General features: G+C 51.8%; 1 protein-coding gene across 1 annotated transcript; it reads right to left on the bottom strand.

Annotated features, from left to right (window-relative positions):
- Nucleotides 1-3,744: 3,744 nt before the first annotated feature.
- LOC311372754 (protein shisa-6-like) lies at nt 3,745-10,734 on the bottom strand (the record flags this gene model as incomplete). Its single annotated transcript, XM_084489702.1, has 2 exons — nt 3,745-3,902; nt 10,181-10,734. Coding segments are annotated over 2 exons (712 nt in total), but the record flags the coding sequence as incomplete, so codon positions are not given.
- Nucleotides 10,735-14,845: the final 4,111 nt, after the last annotated feature.

Here is a 14,845-nt window from a genome sequence, read left to right as displayed (position 1 = left end):
GCAGCTGGTCAGACACAGCCTGGTGTGAAGACACCAACTCTCAGGAGTCTTCTGGGAACAACTTGACCTTCACACAATAAACTCAGCTGCATGTTTACACTGTCCTCCCTCATGTTCTGGCCCGCTCTTCCCTCACCCTTCTTTATGACCTTTTTTTTCCTCTCTCTCTCTCTCTCTCTCTCTCTCTCTCTCTCTCTCTCTCTCTCTCTCTCTCTCTCTCTCTCTCTCTCTCTCTCTTCTCTCTCTCTCTCTCTCTCTCTCTCTCTCTCTCTCTCTCTCTCTCTCTCTAACAGGTCAAGGTCTTTATGGTACCAGCACACCGACTCCTACAGTGTCCTTGTGCATCTTGAGAGCTTTTAAACAAAACAGCATCAAGATGTAACCTTCATTCACAGCCAGGTGAACCATGGTGCATCTCCTTCGACAACAAATAACTAACACACACTGTAGGACGTAAAGCTTGGACGGTTTCTAAACATTTATACGTTTTATTAGTGGCTGTCGCTATTCAAAAACAGTTGGACATTGCTAAGCACATTCACCCATTCACACATTGACAGTAGTATGACGTTCACATACTGAAGGCAGTGTTACATTCATCTTTCACAGCAGTAACATATTCAAATTCTACTGTGGGTTAACATTCATTCAACTAAAACCCTAGCTGTGTCCCATCCTAATGAGCTGATACTGTAGGTGTCCTTAACGAGCTGATACTCTGGGTGTCCTAACGAGCTGATACTCTGGGTGTCCTTAACAAGCTGATACTCTGGATGTCCTAACGAGCTGATACTCTGGGTGTCCTAACGAGCTGATACTCTGGGTGTCCTTAACGAGCTGATACTCTGGGTGTCCTAACGAGCTGATACTCTGGGTGTCCTTAACGAGCTGATAGCTGGGTGTCCTAATGAGCTGATACTCTGGGTGTCAGCCGAGGTTAAAGATGATAAGGAGCCAATACACCCGGGGTCTCCTCCCCCATCCAACTCCTCCCCCTCCCCCATCCAACTCCTCCTCCTCCCCCATCCAACTCCTCCCCCTTCTCCTCCTTCCACATCCAACTCCTTCTCCTCCTCCTCATCATCATCATCAGAGGGACCCGAGATTGAGCTCCCAAACCCGGATGGTATTGTTGTCGCTCATTTACCAGATAAAACATTTGGACTAGTAGTTGGCTCCAGGTGGCCTCGGGGCTCTGCTCCTTTGGGGCCCGGTATTGAGGAATGAGGACAGTCCTTAATAAGACCACATTATCTGAGTCCAATTAGATGTTGAAGGCAGCTGTAAGCTGCTTTGAACACTCTGCCAATGCGATATTGGCCCAATTCATAATTAATGGAGCTTGTTAATAGTTTATAGTTTATAGTTATTAAAACTGATCTTATTACACATGTTGGGCACTCCAAACCATGCACTATTTGATGTTTTCTTTAGTACTCTTTGATTAACATGAATGATTCTGTACAGAACACCCTGACCAGCTACCTTTAAAGGCTGCATCTCACTAACAGAAGTCTTCTGACTCAGGCTTCAGTTTTACAATTTAATAAAACTGTCTGTCAAAGATGGACAGATTGAACAGGAAGTGACACGCGGGAACGTCTGACGTGTCGACCGCCGTCTGCCCGCGGAATGCTTTCAACTCCAGAAGGGCGGGGAAATGGGGTCTGGGCGTTTCTACCTCAACAAAAAACTATCTGAATCCTGTAAACAGCTGACTTCAGACGGGGCTACCCAGCAGGGGTCAACGACCGCTTGTTGTCCTCAAGACAAACGCTGCGACGGCTGAGTCAATAATAACCTTGACAACCTGTTTTATGTCATTTAGTTTATCTTACATATTGACTGTTCACTCTCGCCGGACAGCGGTGTGATTAACGTCCAGCGGTCCGACACAGCTCTCGTCTCCAGTCCGGCTCATTTCAAACCATCTGCTGCAACGTCGTTTTCTGAGCTTCATCTCTTTTTTTTTTCAAACGACGTCCTGAAGGTCGTCCTGCTCGTCACCTTCCAGACGCTACAAATCCACTCGTCTGACGTCTGAACGAGGAGCGGCCGGCCGGGCGGGAGCGGAGGCCAAACGGCTCCGAGGCTCGTTACCAAGAACATGAATCTGGAGCTGGCCTTCAGGGCCGGGGGAAACGTCTCCAGCTCCTGAGTCTGCTGCTCGCAGGGTGTTTCTGGTATTTATTGACCGTTCAAATGGTAAAGTTCAGCGGTGGGTCAGGTGATCCAGTCGCAGCGAGGGCACTCGGGACTGACGGGAACACTGCGGGTCTGGACCGGACCAGACTGGCGACAAAGGAGCGAGCCAGGCTTGCATTAACAAAGGAGCGTCCTGGAGGAAGGAGAGGATTTTACTTTGAAAGGACCGCTTACTGAGACAGTAGCCGCAGTGTGGGATTCTGTGCCTCTTCATGTTTAAGGGCAGAAATGTGTGTGTGTGTGTGTGTGTGTGTGTGTGTGTGTGTGTGTGTGTGTGTGTGTGTGTGTGTGTGTGTGTGTGTGTGTGTGTGTGTGTGTGTGTGCACGCATGTGTGTAAGGTTGAGTCCATGCATGTGTGAATGTGTTTGCCATTGTGCGTGCGTGCGTGTATAGGGTAGTGGTTGACACCAGAGTGCAGCTCAGCGCCTGGATCTGGGACACCATACTGGGCCACTTATAAAGCCCCCATCCCCGGAGCATGCCGCCTACCAGCCAATCAGACGCCTGCAGGACGGAAATATCCCAAGACAAAGACGCGCGTCCGCCCGACGACACCCTCCTCGCTCGCATCTCATCCTATGTCACGTTTCAGCCAGAGATTAGTGACCAGCCGACGCTACGTGGAATGCGGCACGGAACCTTCCCGCAGCTGATCTTCTCCCACCCTCTCCGTATCATCAGCTTAGCACTCAGAACATATGAATAACACTCTCCTATTACACGCCTTGTCCATCTAGTTCAGCAGGCGTCAGTCACAGTCCGGCGGCCCACATACGCAGAGCTCAATGTGGAGAGGACTCCAGCCTTATGGAGGACGAAGGAGGCAGCACCACACACTGTTGTGTGTGTGAGTCAAGTAGGGGTTAAATGAAGGTCAATGAGTCCTTAAACCGTCTTTAGGTCAGGTTGCCCATGTGGGGACAGGTGTACTCAGTGAGGTAGGGGGCGTGGCTTTGGACAGGCATACTCAGTGAGGTAGGGGGCATGGCTTTGGACAGGCGTACTCAGTGAGGTAGGGGGCGTGGCCAGGTAAAGGAGTAGTCAGTGAGGTAGGGGGAGTGGCTTTGGACAGGTGTACTCAGTGAGGTATGGGGTGTGGCTATGGACAGTGGCACCTAGTGTGGTAGGGGGTGTGGTTGCAGCCAGGTGTACTCAGTGATGTAAGGGGGCGTGGCTACGGACAGATGTACTCAGTGAGGTAGAGGGCGTGGCTATGCACGGGTGTACTCAGTGGGGTAAGGGGCGTGACTATGTACAGGTGTACCAAGTGATTTATTGGGCCGTAGTAATGGACAGGTGTACTCAGTGATGTAGGGGGTGTGGCTGTTGACAGGTGTACCGAGTGATTTATTGGGCCGTGGTTATGGACAGGTGTACTCAGTGATGTAGGGGGTGAGGCCGTGTACAGATGTACTCGGCCTGTACTGTAGTGTGGTTGGGAACTGGCAATGGAAAAGGGTGCTCAGTGGGTAGGGGCCGTGGCTATGAACAAGTGTACAGAGAGTGTTTGGAGCGTGGCTTTTGGCAGGTGTACTTACCATGGTTTGGGGCGTGGCTATGGACAGGTGTGTAGTGGTTCTTGAAGTTCCTCACAGGTGTTTCGTCTTTGGACGAGTCTTCCAGCTCTGCCATGTTCTCATGTTCATGCAGGGACGTCGGATTGTTTCCTTGTTGCCGCAAAATGTCTGCAAGTGCTCTGGAGACACAAACAACAGAGAAGCAAGAAGTTGTGGGAGAGTCTCCAAAAGAAAAGCATTAGGTGATTTATTTAGCAGTGCTTTCAGCTCGATTTATACTTAGAGTTTAGCGAAGCAGACCCCACACAGAGCCAGTGCCAACTCAGATAGTTCACCTTAAAGTATATGAACAAACGGTACTAGTACCACTTTTACTTTCACCAGAGGTTTTAGTTTATATTTTCTCTTTCAAATATTATAATACCCAATCATTCTCAGTGTGCCGGAAAACGTGTTTCTACCTCAAATCTACCTAAAATGTTACATACCCTTTCTGCATCTACATTTCCATAACCTGTATTGTGTATACAGTATATAGACATGCCAGTATTTGTATTTGTATCCATTTTTTAAATTGAATTTAAAAAATAGGGGTAAAGTTCCCTCTTCTACAACTGAGTATTTTCATGAGGAAAACGCAGTGAATGTATCGGCAATTTAAGTAGGATAGCTGCCTGGTAAAATGAGCACACGTTAGACATTTATTATTTTATTTCCATCCCAGGCGACAATGACCTGGTTTAAAAGTTTTCCAGCCTAATCTGGAGCTAAAATAGGTTATTAAAACACTGGTAGGCAAGGACGTCTCATTAAAATATCAGTTCAACACCAGTCAGCACAAAACACTTATTAAAAGATGAGTTAAACACAAGTATATTAGAACAGGTTAAAAGATAAGGGTGAACATGAGACCTATTAAGTTAAATTCTAATTAGCAAGTAGCAATAATATCCAAAGATACTAGAGAAAGAACATGTTATTAAAAGATTAAACCCTAGTTAGAAAAAACATAATGTTGAAACATAATTAACTTCCTGATAATGTCAACAAAAATCAGCTAACAATGAATCATGGTATCTGCGCTTTAAAAAAAATGCCACATAAAAATTCTATTTTTTTTTTTTGCTACGTCTTTATAGATAACATGAAACAATTGATTTGTAAAACAGGAGAATAAAAGTCAAGTTTCCTCCTGAGGGATGACTCTAAATTGGTCTTTTGTGTTTTTTGCTCGAAAGTTTCTTGTAAGCTCAACCGAAAATGCCAAATCTTTCCACGGCTTCTTTGGTTTTCTAAACGAGGTCTAATTTGCTTCATAACATGAAATATTTGATTCACCACGCAGGACAGTTGAAAGAAAGTCGACTTTTCTCCCGACAGGAGAACTCTGAGGAGGTCTTTTGTGTTTTTCACGCTTGAGTTTCTGGTCATTTTCCTCCCATTGTGCGACCATTCATCCCGCCCCCCGACCCCTCCCGCCTCTTGCAATCTGAGAACAAAGTGCGGCCGTCTCGCCAGCAGCTACTGTGACCGCACCGCCGGCCGGTCGATATGCTCTCAAATCTCTGTCTCCAGACTCTTCCCGCTTCTGAAGGTCACGGTCGTGACTACGTGGGTCCACCCCGAAAAACCCTTTCACAGATCCTACACCTGAAACCGCTCGGCGGGCGCCGATGTGCTCTGGAAGAGTTTCCACTGAGGCTGATTTCATGTTTCCACCACGTCACCTTCCATCACGCCACAGACCGGTGACGTCTGTGGTGACGTCACTGGAGACCAACAACATCAGGGACGACATCACCACGGGTGAACGACCGCTGGGAATGAGAAGGTCAACAGAACTCTCCCCCTCTCTGTGTCCCTCTTGACATATCTTTATCTCTGCATTTCTCTCCAGCCCTCCCCTGGCCTCTATCTATTCTGAGGTCGTGGTCCATTTAAACGCTCCGTGCCCTGGATGTGATGTCTCTCTGGGAGATGAACGCTGGGGTGCCTCCCTTCCTACTGCCCACCAATAAGGTCTCAGCCTGGGGTAATTACCCTACTGCCCACCAAGAAGGTCTCAGCCAGGGGTAATTACCTACTGCCCACCAGGAAGGTCTCCGCCTGGGGTAATTACCCTACTGTCCACCAATAAGGTCTCCGCCTGGGGTAATTACCCTACTGCCCACCAGGAAGGTCCAGTCCTGGGGTAATTACCCTACTGCCCACCAGGAAGGTCCAGGGGCTATTTCACTTCGTCGTTCCGGACCCCGCAGACAATCTCATCAGGTCCATGGTTGGACGACAAAATGTGTCAATTATTAAATAGTAAATAGAAAATCGGAATATATCAGAATAAATTCTGTACATCCGGTCCAGGACTATTAAAGAAAGCGTTACGTTGAAAACACTGCAGCGCTGTGCAGTATTAAAGACAAAGGATGGTGTCAGGACACCACAGCGTCGTCCTCTGAACACACAGCCTGTGATCCACTCCTCAGGGAAGACATTCAAACATACCAACATTTGTTTTGACCTGACTGTTCATTAGAGATGAACCGCCGCTCATGTCCTCTCCCAGGCCAGCTTGTTAGCTCCAGGTCTTTCTCAGCCACCACTTAGTTATCTCTGTTCCACAACGAAGGCTGAGCAGACAGGTAGAGAAACAATCAGCCTCATAAGCTTCCATCAGCCTCAAAACAAATTAGCCCTGCGCCTCCATTTCGGATCCAATTAAAATGTAATGAAACAGGACGGCTGGATTTGCTGGGGTGTAGAGGCGAGTTCATACGTGACCCAGTTATCTCTGGGATGGCTCCACGCGCCCAGCGAGCCTGCCATACATCTAGCCAGCTAGCTAGCTAGTCTGCCAGTTAGCTAGTCTGCCAGCTAGTCAACCCACAGTGGACGATTCCCCCAAACCCAAAGACTGAAATACTCCCAGCAAACACGTTGAACATTGTGCTCTAGTAACTATTTAGTCATCAAGCAAGAACTTTCATCCAAAGTGAAATTAAATAGACCTCTGAAGAATAAGACCCGCCTCAGAAGCTCCCGGTTCCCTCGGTCAAATGTCTATCTGAAATAACATGGGGTTTATGAATGATCGTACATAACAAACTCTGTAGGTGGCAAAGAAGTAAAAGCTGCGTCATGTTTTGAACTACACACTTTTTCCATCTAATTTCGACTGGCTTTTTGGATTGTCGGTGCCGTTAAAGTAGTAAACGATTATTAATGCTACTTTAACGGCACCGACAATCCAAAAAGCCAGTCGAAACTAGATGGAAAAAGTGTGTAGTTCAAAACGTGACGCAGCTTTCTGATGCTACTTCTTCACCACCTACAGAGTTTGTTATGTACGATCATTCAAAAATGCCATGTTATTTCCCATAGACATTTGACGGGGTGGGACTTATTCTTCAGAGGTCTATTTATATACAGGTGACTAAGGACCAGGAAGGGGTTGAGACATCTTGCCTCAGTTGCCTGCAGGTAGAATGGGGATTTAACCCAGTGCCTTTTGGCTAGAGGTTGATGTCCAGAAAAGGACTTTTGTGCTTGGTGGACGATGACATGGGGAAACTTAAGGGTGTCTCACACTGGACCGAACGCCCCAGCGAAGACACATCCCTACTGCTTGCCGTGTGTCCAGATCCAGGCTAACTTTGTAGAAGGACGCGCAGAATGTATGCTTCACAAAATTAGAAATTGACAAACGAGAAATATTTCCTCTAATCATTAGTCCACAAATTTATTAGAAAAAAATTGTGTTTTAAAACATTGTGTTGTAAAACATTCAATCATATTATGTACGATTTGAAATCCTTCCAACTGGCAGATTGCTTTTAGGTGACACACAGGGTGGCCAATCACGTGACCCCAGCCCCCCCCCCCCCTGGACACGCCCCTGCCCCAGTGATTGGTTGGAGAGAACCTCAACATGTTGGAGCTTACACTCAGCTGACCCCGGTGGAGAACACAATAAGAGTTCATATTCATTCTTCACGCATATTAAAGGAAATCCAAACCCTGAAAGACCTTATTTTGGGCGACGGGGGCCAAATCTCCACATAAAAGCTGGCTCAAGAACATAGGATAGGACGTAATATGGACTCAAATGGCCCTCTATGGGTTAACGGGTGCAACTGCATGAGTCACCGGTTACCGGCGGTCAATCTGATTGTAGCAAGCGGGCAGAAATAAAAGGGGGCAACACTTCAAATGTGATAGTAGGCTAGGAATGTTAACCTCATGTTCGGCTTCGCTCTAAGACTCAATGATCAATGTTTTCCATGTTCTTAGGCTGAACCATGGCCTGCTTGCCGAGCTAGGCTGTGCTCCACTGCGCTACACTGTGGGGCCGTATGCTGTGCTCCACTGTGATACGCTACACTGTGGGGCCGTATGCTGTGCTCCACTGTGATACGCTACACTGTGGGGCCGTACGCTGTGCTCCACTGTGATACGCTACACTGTGGGGCCGTACGCTGTGCTCCACTGTGATACACTGTGGGGCCGTACACTGTGCTACACTGGGGCCGTACGCTGTGCTCCACTGTGATACGCTACACTGTGGGGCCGTACGCTGTGCTCCACTGTGATACGCTACACTGTGGGGCCGTACGCTGTGCTCCACTGTGATACACTGTGGGGCCGTACACTGTGCTACACTGGGGCCGTACGCTGTGCTCCACTGTGATACGCTACACTGTGGGGCCGTACGCTGTGCTCCACTGTGATACGCTACACTGTGGGGCCGTACGCTGTGCTCCACTGTGCTACACTGTGGGGCCGTACGCTGTGCTACACTGTGGGGCCGTACGCTGTGCTACACTGTGGGGCCGTACGCTGTGCTCCATTGTGATACGCTACACTGTGGGGCCGTACGCTGTGCTACACTGTGGGGCCGTACGCTGTGCTACACTGTGGGGCCGTACGCTGTGCTACACTGTGGGGCCGTACGCTGTGCTCCACTGTGATACGCTACACTGTGGGGCCGTACGCTGTGCTACACTGTGGAGCCGTACGCTGTGCTACACTGTGCTACACTGTGGGGCCGTACGCTGTGCTACACTGTGGAGCCGTACGCTGTGCTACACTGTGCTACACTGTGGGGCTGTACGCTGTGCTACACTTCCCTTCGACCCACTTCAGGCAGGCTGGAGATGATTCGTCCAATCAGGAGATGACGCCGCACCCATCTCCTTGTAACACGCCACCATATACAAAATATAACACACACACACACACACACACATCCCCACACACACATACACAAAAACTAACACACACACGTTCAAAAAATAGTTCACGCACACACACACTGACACACAAAATGCGTACATAGATCCCGTCTGTCCTAGTTTACTGTATGCAGCATTCTGGACTACTGCAGTTCAACAGGATTTACTCCAGTTTCTAACATTGTACTGCAGTTCAACAGGATTTAACCCAGTTCTGAACATTGTACTGCAGTTCAAAGGATTTTACTCCAGTTTCTAACATTGTACTGCAGTTCAAAGGATTTTACTCCAGTTTCTAACATTGTACTGCAGTTCAACAGGATTTACTCCAGTTTCTAACATTGTACTGAAGTTCAAAGGATTTTACTCCAGTTTCTAGCATTTTAACAGGTTTTACTGCAGTTCTGAACATTGTACTGCAGTTCAAAGGATTTTTACTCCAGTTTCTAGCATTTTAACTGTTTTACTTCCTAACATTGCACTACCGTTCCCCAGGATGTCCTGCGGTCCGTCCCGTGGTACTGTACTGTACTGCGTGAGGGGCTGCAGTGTTTCGGGTGGTGAAGACTCAACGCTCCGTGAGTCTGTACTCGTGGAGCGTTGGGGTGGAGGCTGGAGATGGACCCTCCAGGCCTCCTGACGGCCTGCAGGTCCCAGAGAACGGATCACTGCTGTTTTCTCACGCTCACGTTTCAGATCCCCAGACCCAGTCACCCCCCATCCCCCCCCCACCACCCCCTCCTCACCACCACATACAGACACACACACACATCTTTTACATTTTACAGATTGGGTTGAGTGGTTGATGGTGCATGTATGTGTGTGTGTGTGTGTGTGTGTGTGTGTGTGTGTGTGTGTGTGTGTGTGTGTGTGTGTGTGTGTGTTTGTCTTCTGCCGGAGATTGTTTCTGAGATAAAATGGCTTACATATCTTTGCTGAAACATTTAAAACATGCCATTGTCATATTTTATAGATGTAGTTTCCTGATAGGGATGTCCTTATTACGATAACTTTGTTTATCTTTATTATTCTCTTGTTTTAAGCTTTTCCATGAGGATGCTTATGAACAGTAAAACTCTACAGCGCACTTATTTAAACGATTAAACGTTTCTACTTATTGCGTAAAACACAAATGACGCGCACAGAAAAGAGGAGCCGAGGGAAGCAGCGGCATGAGGAGGACTCAAGACAATCAAGACTTTTTTACAAGCAGGTGTTAACTTCTCTACCTGTGGACGTTCATCTCCTGCGGCGGTTTGGTCGCCTTGTCGTACGCGACTTTGGCGCCGATGCCGATGGCGATGACGAGCGCCACCACGCCGCACGAGATGTACACCGTGGTGTTGGTCTGGTCTAGCTCCGGGTCGTACGTGTCCCCCGTGGGCGCGGGGGAGGGCGGCTGGGTCTTTATCCAGTCCGGGGTGTTGTAGTTCGTGCAGTACTTCTGCTCCAGGCGCTTGCCCTGGTCTGCGCAACAGAAGCGCAGGAAGCAGCTGCCGCAGCAGTAGCGGTGGTCCGTGTTGTTGCACTCGAACTCCTTGTCCAGCTGTCCGCTCACGTCGTAGTAGCCCAGGCACGTGTCGTGCGCGCCGACCGCCGGAGCCTGCACCTGGGTGACCCGGATCCGGCCCGGGGCGGGGGCGCCCGGCCCGCCGGTGCTGTTGACCTCCCGGGGCCGTGCGGTCCGCTTGGGGGCCGGCTTGGTTCTCTTGTTCGCGGCGGCGCACAGCACGTGGAGCGGGTCCAAGTAGACCAGGAGCAGGATGAGATGTTTTATCCCCATGGTCTTCGTGACGCGACACCGTGCCCCTTCTCTCTCTCTCCCTCTCTCTCTCTCTCTCTCCCTCTCTCTCTCTCTCCCTCTCTCTCGGCTGCTGGTTCTCCACCTCCTCCACCTCTCAGCGAACCCGTGCTCCTCTCGATCTTCTCGTCACTTTGATGGAGTTCATGATCGCAGATGCCCCCCCCCCCCCCCCCCCCACCCACCCCGCTCCTCTCCCGCCGCCGCCGGCAGGTCGGTCAGCGCGTCACGCCCTGGTCATGCGCGAGGACGCGCTCCGCTCCGATCACAGCAGGGCGCCTCTCGCGCGTCTCCATCCTCACGTCCGTATACCAAACTTTACGCTTGCCGTGAGAGTGTTTTCTTCTTCTTCTTCTTCTTCTTCTTCTTGTGTCCGGTTATTTGGCGTTTTCCCTCCGGAGTCGCGGTGCAGTCAGCGTCTCGTGGTCGCCTGTCCTGCGGGGGGGAAACATTCAGCAGAAGTCAATTAAGGCTGCGTAACAAAACGCAACCCCGGCGGGGGACCGCGGGGAGGGAAGGACCCACTGAAAGGTGCCGCTAAACCCCCGCCCAGGGTCGGATCCATACGGTTGAGTCTGGCGGTGTACGGTGGATTCGCGGAGATGAACCGGAGATGAACGAGCGTCATGTGGCGGCTCAGAGGTTCAGAACCACGGAGAGCGCCCGGGGGACAGGGACTCTCAGGGACCGGGCAGCGAACGCGCAACGCTCTCGATAAAATAGTATCGCAACGAGTACTGTAGCACTACCTTTAACACTCTAGAACTGACTCGATCGATTATTTCTCTCTGCTTTTCCCGCGTTATTCTACTGGCTCAACAATAAAGTCAAAAAATAGAGAAGTGCGCGTGAGGTTCCAGCCCACTGTCCCGCGCTCAGGACCGGTAACTCGCCGCTGACACTAAAGAGCAGTAAAGAGAAGTTCTTACCGTGCGACACTAACCAGCACCGGAGACCGGAGACCGCGAGCTCTGCCGCGGAATCAAAGAAGCCGCTTGGTACTGGGCAGGACCTCTTGCGCTGCTCCTCACCCCTCCTCCTCCTTCTCCTCCTCCTCCTCCTCCTCCTCCTCCTAGCTCCTAGCTCCCCCCGCCCACAACGGGAGCGGCCTACGTCACCACTCCAGGTACTTGGGGTTAATTATCCGCCGCGCGACCGCTCGATACGAACCGGGAGCTGCGTCGACACGCACTTTAAGCTCCCGCCATTGATGGTGTCAACTCACGCGACGCTGCACATCTATAGTCACCTCCTCATCAACTCTCGTGATGCAGAGTCCGTGTGTGTGTGTGTGTGTGTGTGTGTGTGTGTGTGTGTGTGTGTGTGTGTGTGTGTGTGTGCCTATAGAGAGGTCGTCCTTGGTGTGAAACATTATAAACAGAGACTAACCTTTGTGTTAAATAACAGACTAACCTGCTGTAGAGTTGAGACTAACATGAGGTACGGTTCAGACTAACCTGCTGTAGAGTTGAGACTAACATGAGGTACGGTTCAGACTAACCTGCTGTAGAGTTGAGACTAACATGAGGTACGGTTCAGACTAACCTGCTAGAGTTGAGACTAACATGAGGTACGGTTCAGACTAACCTGCTGTAGAGTTGAGACTAACATGAGGTACGGTTTAGACTAACCTGCTAGAGTTGAGACTGGTTAAGAACAGGTTAAGAACTGCCTAAAGTCGGAAAATAAGAAGTGAAACATCTAACTAACGAGGTACTGATGTCCCGCTGTGGAGGTCTGGGGGTGGTGGTGATGAGGGGGGGGGGGGGGGGGGGGGGGGGGTCGGGGGTCAGGGGTCAGTCTGATCCCCCCCCCCCCCCCTCCCGTGGGATGGGTGAGACGGGCTAACCCTCTGACCCATCCCAGGGGACCGGGCTGATCGGACCCACCACCTCTAAGAGCAGGAGACAACGGAGTGTGAAGCACCTCTGAAGATGATCTCCTTCACACGTCAGCCGCCGAGACGGAGCGGCGTGTGTGTGTGACGGAGCGGCGTGTGTGTGTGACGGAGCAGTGTGTGTGTGTGACGGAGCGGCGTGTGTGTGTGACGGAGCGGCGTGTGTGTGTGACGGAGCGGCGTGTGTGTGTGACGGGGCAGTGTGTGTGTGTGTGTGTGTGACGGAGCAGAGTGTGTGTGACGGAGCAGTGTGTGTGTGTGTGTGTGACGGAGCAGTGTGTGTGTGTGTGTGACGGAGCGCCGTGTGTGTGTGACTGAGCAGTGTGTGTGTGTGTGTGTGTGTGTGTGAGACGGAGCAGTGTGTGTGTGTGTGTGTGACGGAGCAGTGTGTGTGTGTGTGTGTGTGTGATGGAGCAGAGTGTGTGTGACGGAGCAGAGTGTGTGTGTTGGACTGGTGTGTGTGTGTGTGACGGAGCAGTGTGTGTGACAGAGCAGTGTGTGTGTGTGCGTGTGTGGGAGTGTGTGTGTGTGTGTGACGGAGTGTGTGTGTGTCGGGCGTTAATGTGAAGGTAATATGACAAGAGGACTCTGAGGGAGAGATCCTGTGATGTGCACTAGACAGCGGCGGCCAATGAGCTGCACTCAGACTGTCAGTCAGCTGGTCGGATCAGATGGTGGGGTGAGAGGAGGGGGAGACAGGAGGTGAGGGAGGGGGGAGGGGAGGGAGGGGGGAGGGGAGGGAGGCAGGAGGGGAGGGAGGAGGGGAGGGGGGAGAGGAAGAGGAGAGGAAGGGGGGAGACAGGGGAGAGGGAGGGGGAGGAAAGTTAGATGATGGGGGAGACAGGAGGGGAGAGAGGAGGTGGGCGACAGGAGAGGAGAGGGAGGAGGAGAGGCAGAAGAGGAATGGTCCATTATGGTTCCAGCGCTCACGAAGCGTCTCGCTGGCCTCAGCAGAACTTCTGACAGGTAACGCCGCGCCGCGCAGACAGCAGCGAGCGCGTCCGTCCAGAGCAGAAAGGAATGAAGGATGTCTCCCGACGATCAGAGTTAAGAGCAGCGCCTCTCCGCCCCCCCCCCGCCCGACCATCCCTCATCCCGGGAAGTTTACCGCGGAACAAGCGAACCCGCGTCTGAGGTGACGCTCGAGTTGCGCGCCGCTGCAGCCTTTGTCACGTTGTCTGGAGTCATTTAGATCGTGGCCCACATACTCTCCTGAATCCAAATCGTTTCTATTTTCAGACGACGAGTTCAAGTGAGTCTTGATTCGGCGTCGCTCAGAGCACCAACCAGAAACGTGTGGCCCCGTTCTGGTGCAGCGGGGACCCGGCCTCCGCTGACACCGTTCAGCACCTACTGGGTCGACTCCACGTCTGGGCCTACCGCCAGCCCTACCGCCTAACCTACCTCCAGCCCTACAGCCCTACCGCCAGCCCTACCTCCAGGCCTACAGCCCTACCGCCAGCCCTACCTCCAGCCTGCCATACCTCCAGCCCTACCTCCAGCCCTACAGCCCTACCGCCAGCCCTACCTCCAGCCCTACAGCCCTACCTCCAGCCCTACCTCCAGCCCTACAGCCCTACCTCCAGCCCTACCTCCCGCCCTACCGCCAGCCCTACCTCCAGCCCTACAGCCCTACCTCCAGCCCTACCTCCAGCCCTACAGCCCTACCTCCAGCCCTACAGCCCTACCTCCAGCCCTACCTCCAGCCCTACAGCCCTACCTCCAGCCCTACAGCCCTACCTCCCGCCCTACCTCCAGCCCTACAGCCCTACCTTCAGCCCTACAGCCCTACCTCCAGCCCTACCTCCAGCCCTACAGCCCTACCGCCCGCCCTACCTCCAGCCCTACAGCCCTACCTCCAGCCCTACAGCCCTACCGCCAGCCCTACAGCCCTACCTCCAGCCCTACCTCCAGCCCTACCTCCAGCCCTACCTCCAGCCCTACCTCCAGCCCTCCAGGCCTACCTCCAGCCCTACCTCCAGCCCTACCTCCAGCCCTACCAGCAGCCCTACCACTAGTGTGTGACAGGTGTTTATAATCAATTTAGGAGACATCTGGCTGCCTGGGGTGTGATGTAATCACCGTGGTAACAGCTGAGAGCAGATAGCAGGTCTGGCCGCCGGCCCGGGAACTCCGACAGAGGAACGGGGCGGACAGCTGGACGGGCCGCAGGTTCAAATCCCTGGTTCCCCCCGG

Source organism: Micromesistius poutassou (assembly GCF_964030765.1).
Source record: "Micromesistius poutassou genome assembly, contig: SCAFFOLD_5565, whole genome shotgun sequence".
Lineage (NCBI taxonomy): Eukaryota > Metazoa > Chordata > Actinopteri > Gadiformes > Gadidae > Micromesistius > Micromesistius poutassou.
Note: the sequence above shows the minus strand (reverse complement) of the source record. Positions and strands in the feature narration are given on the sequence as shown.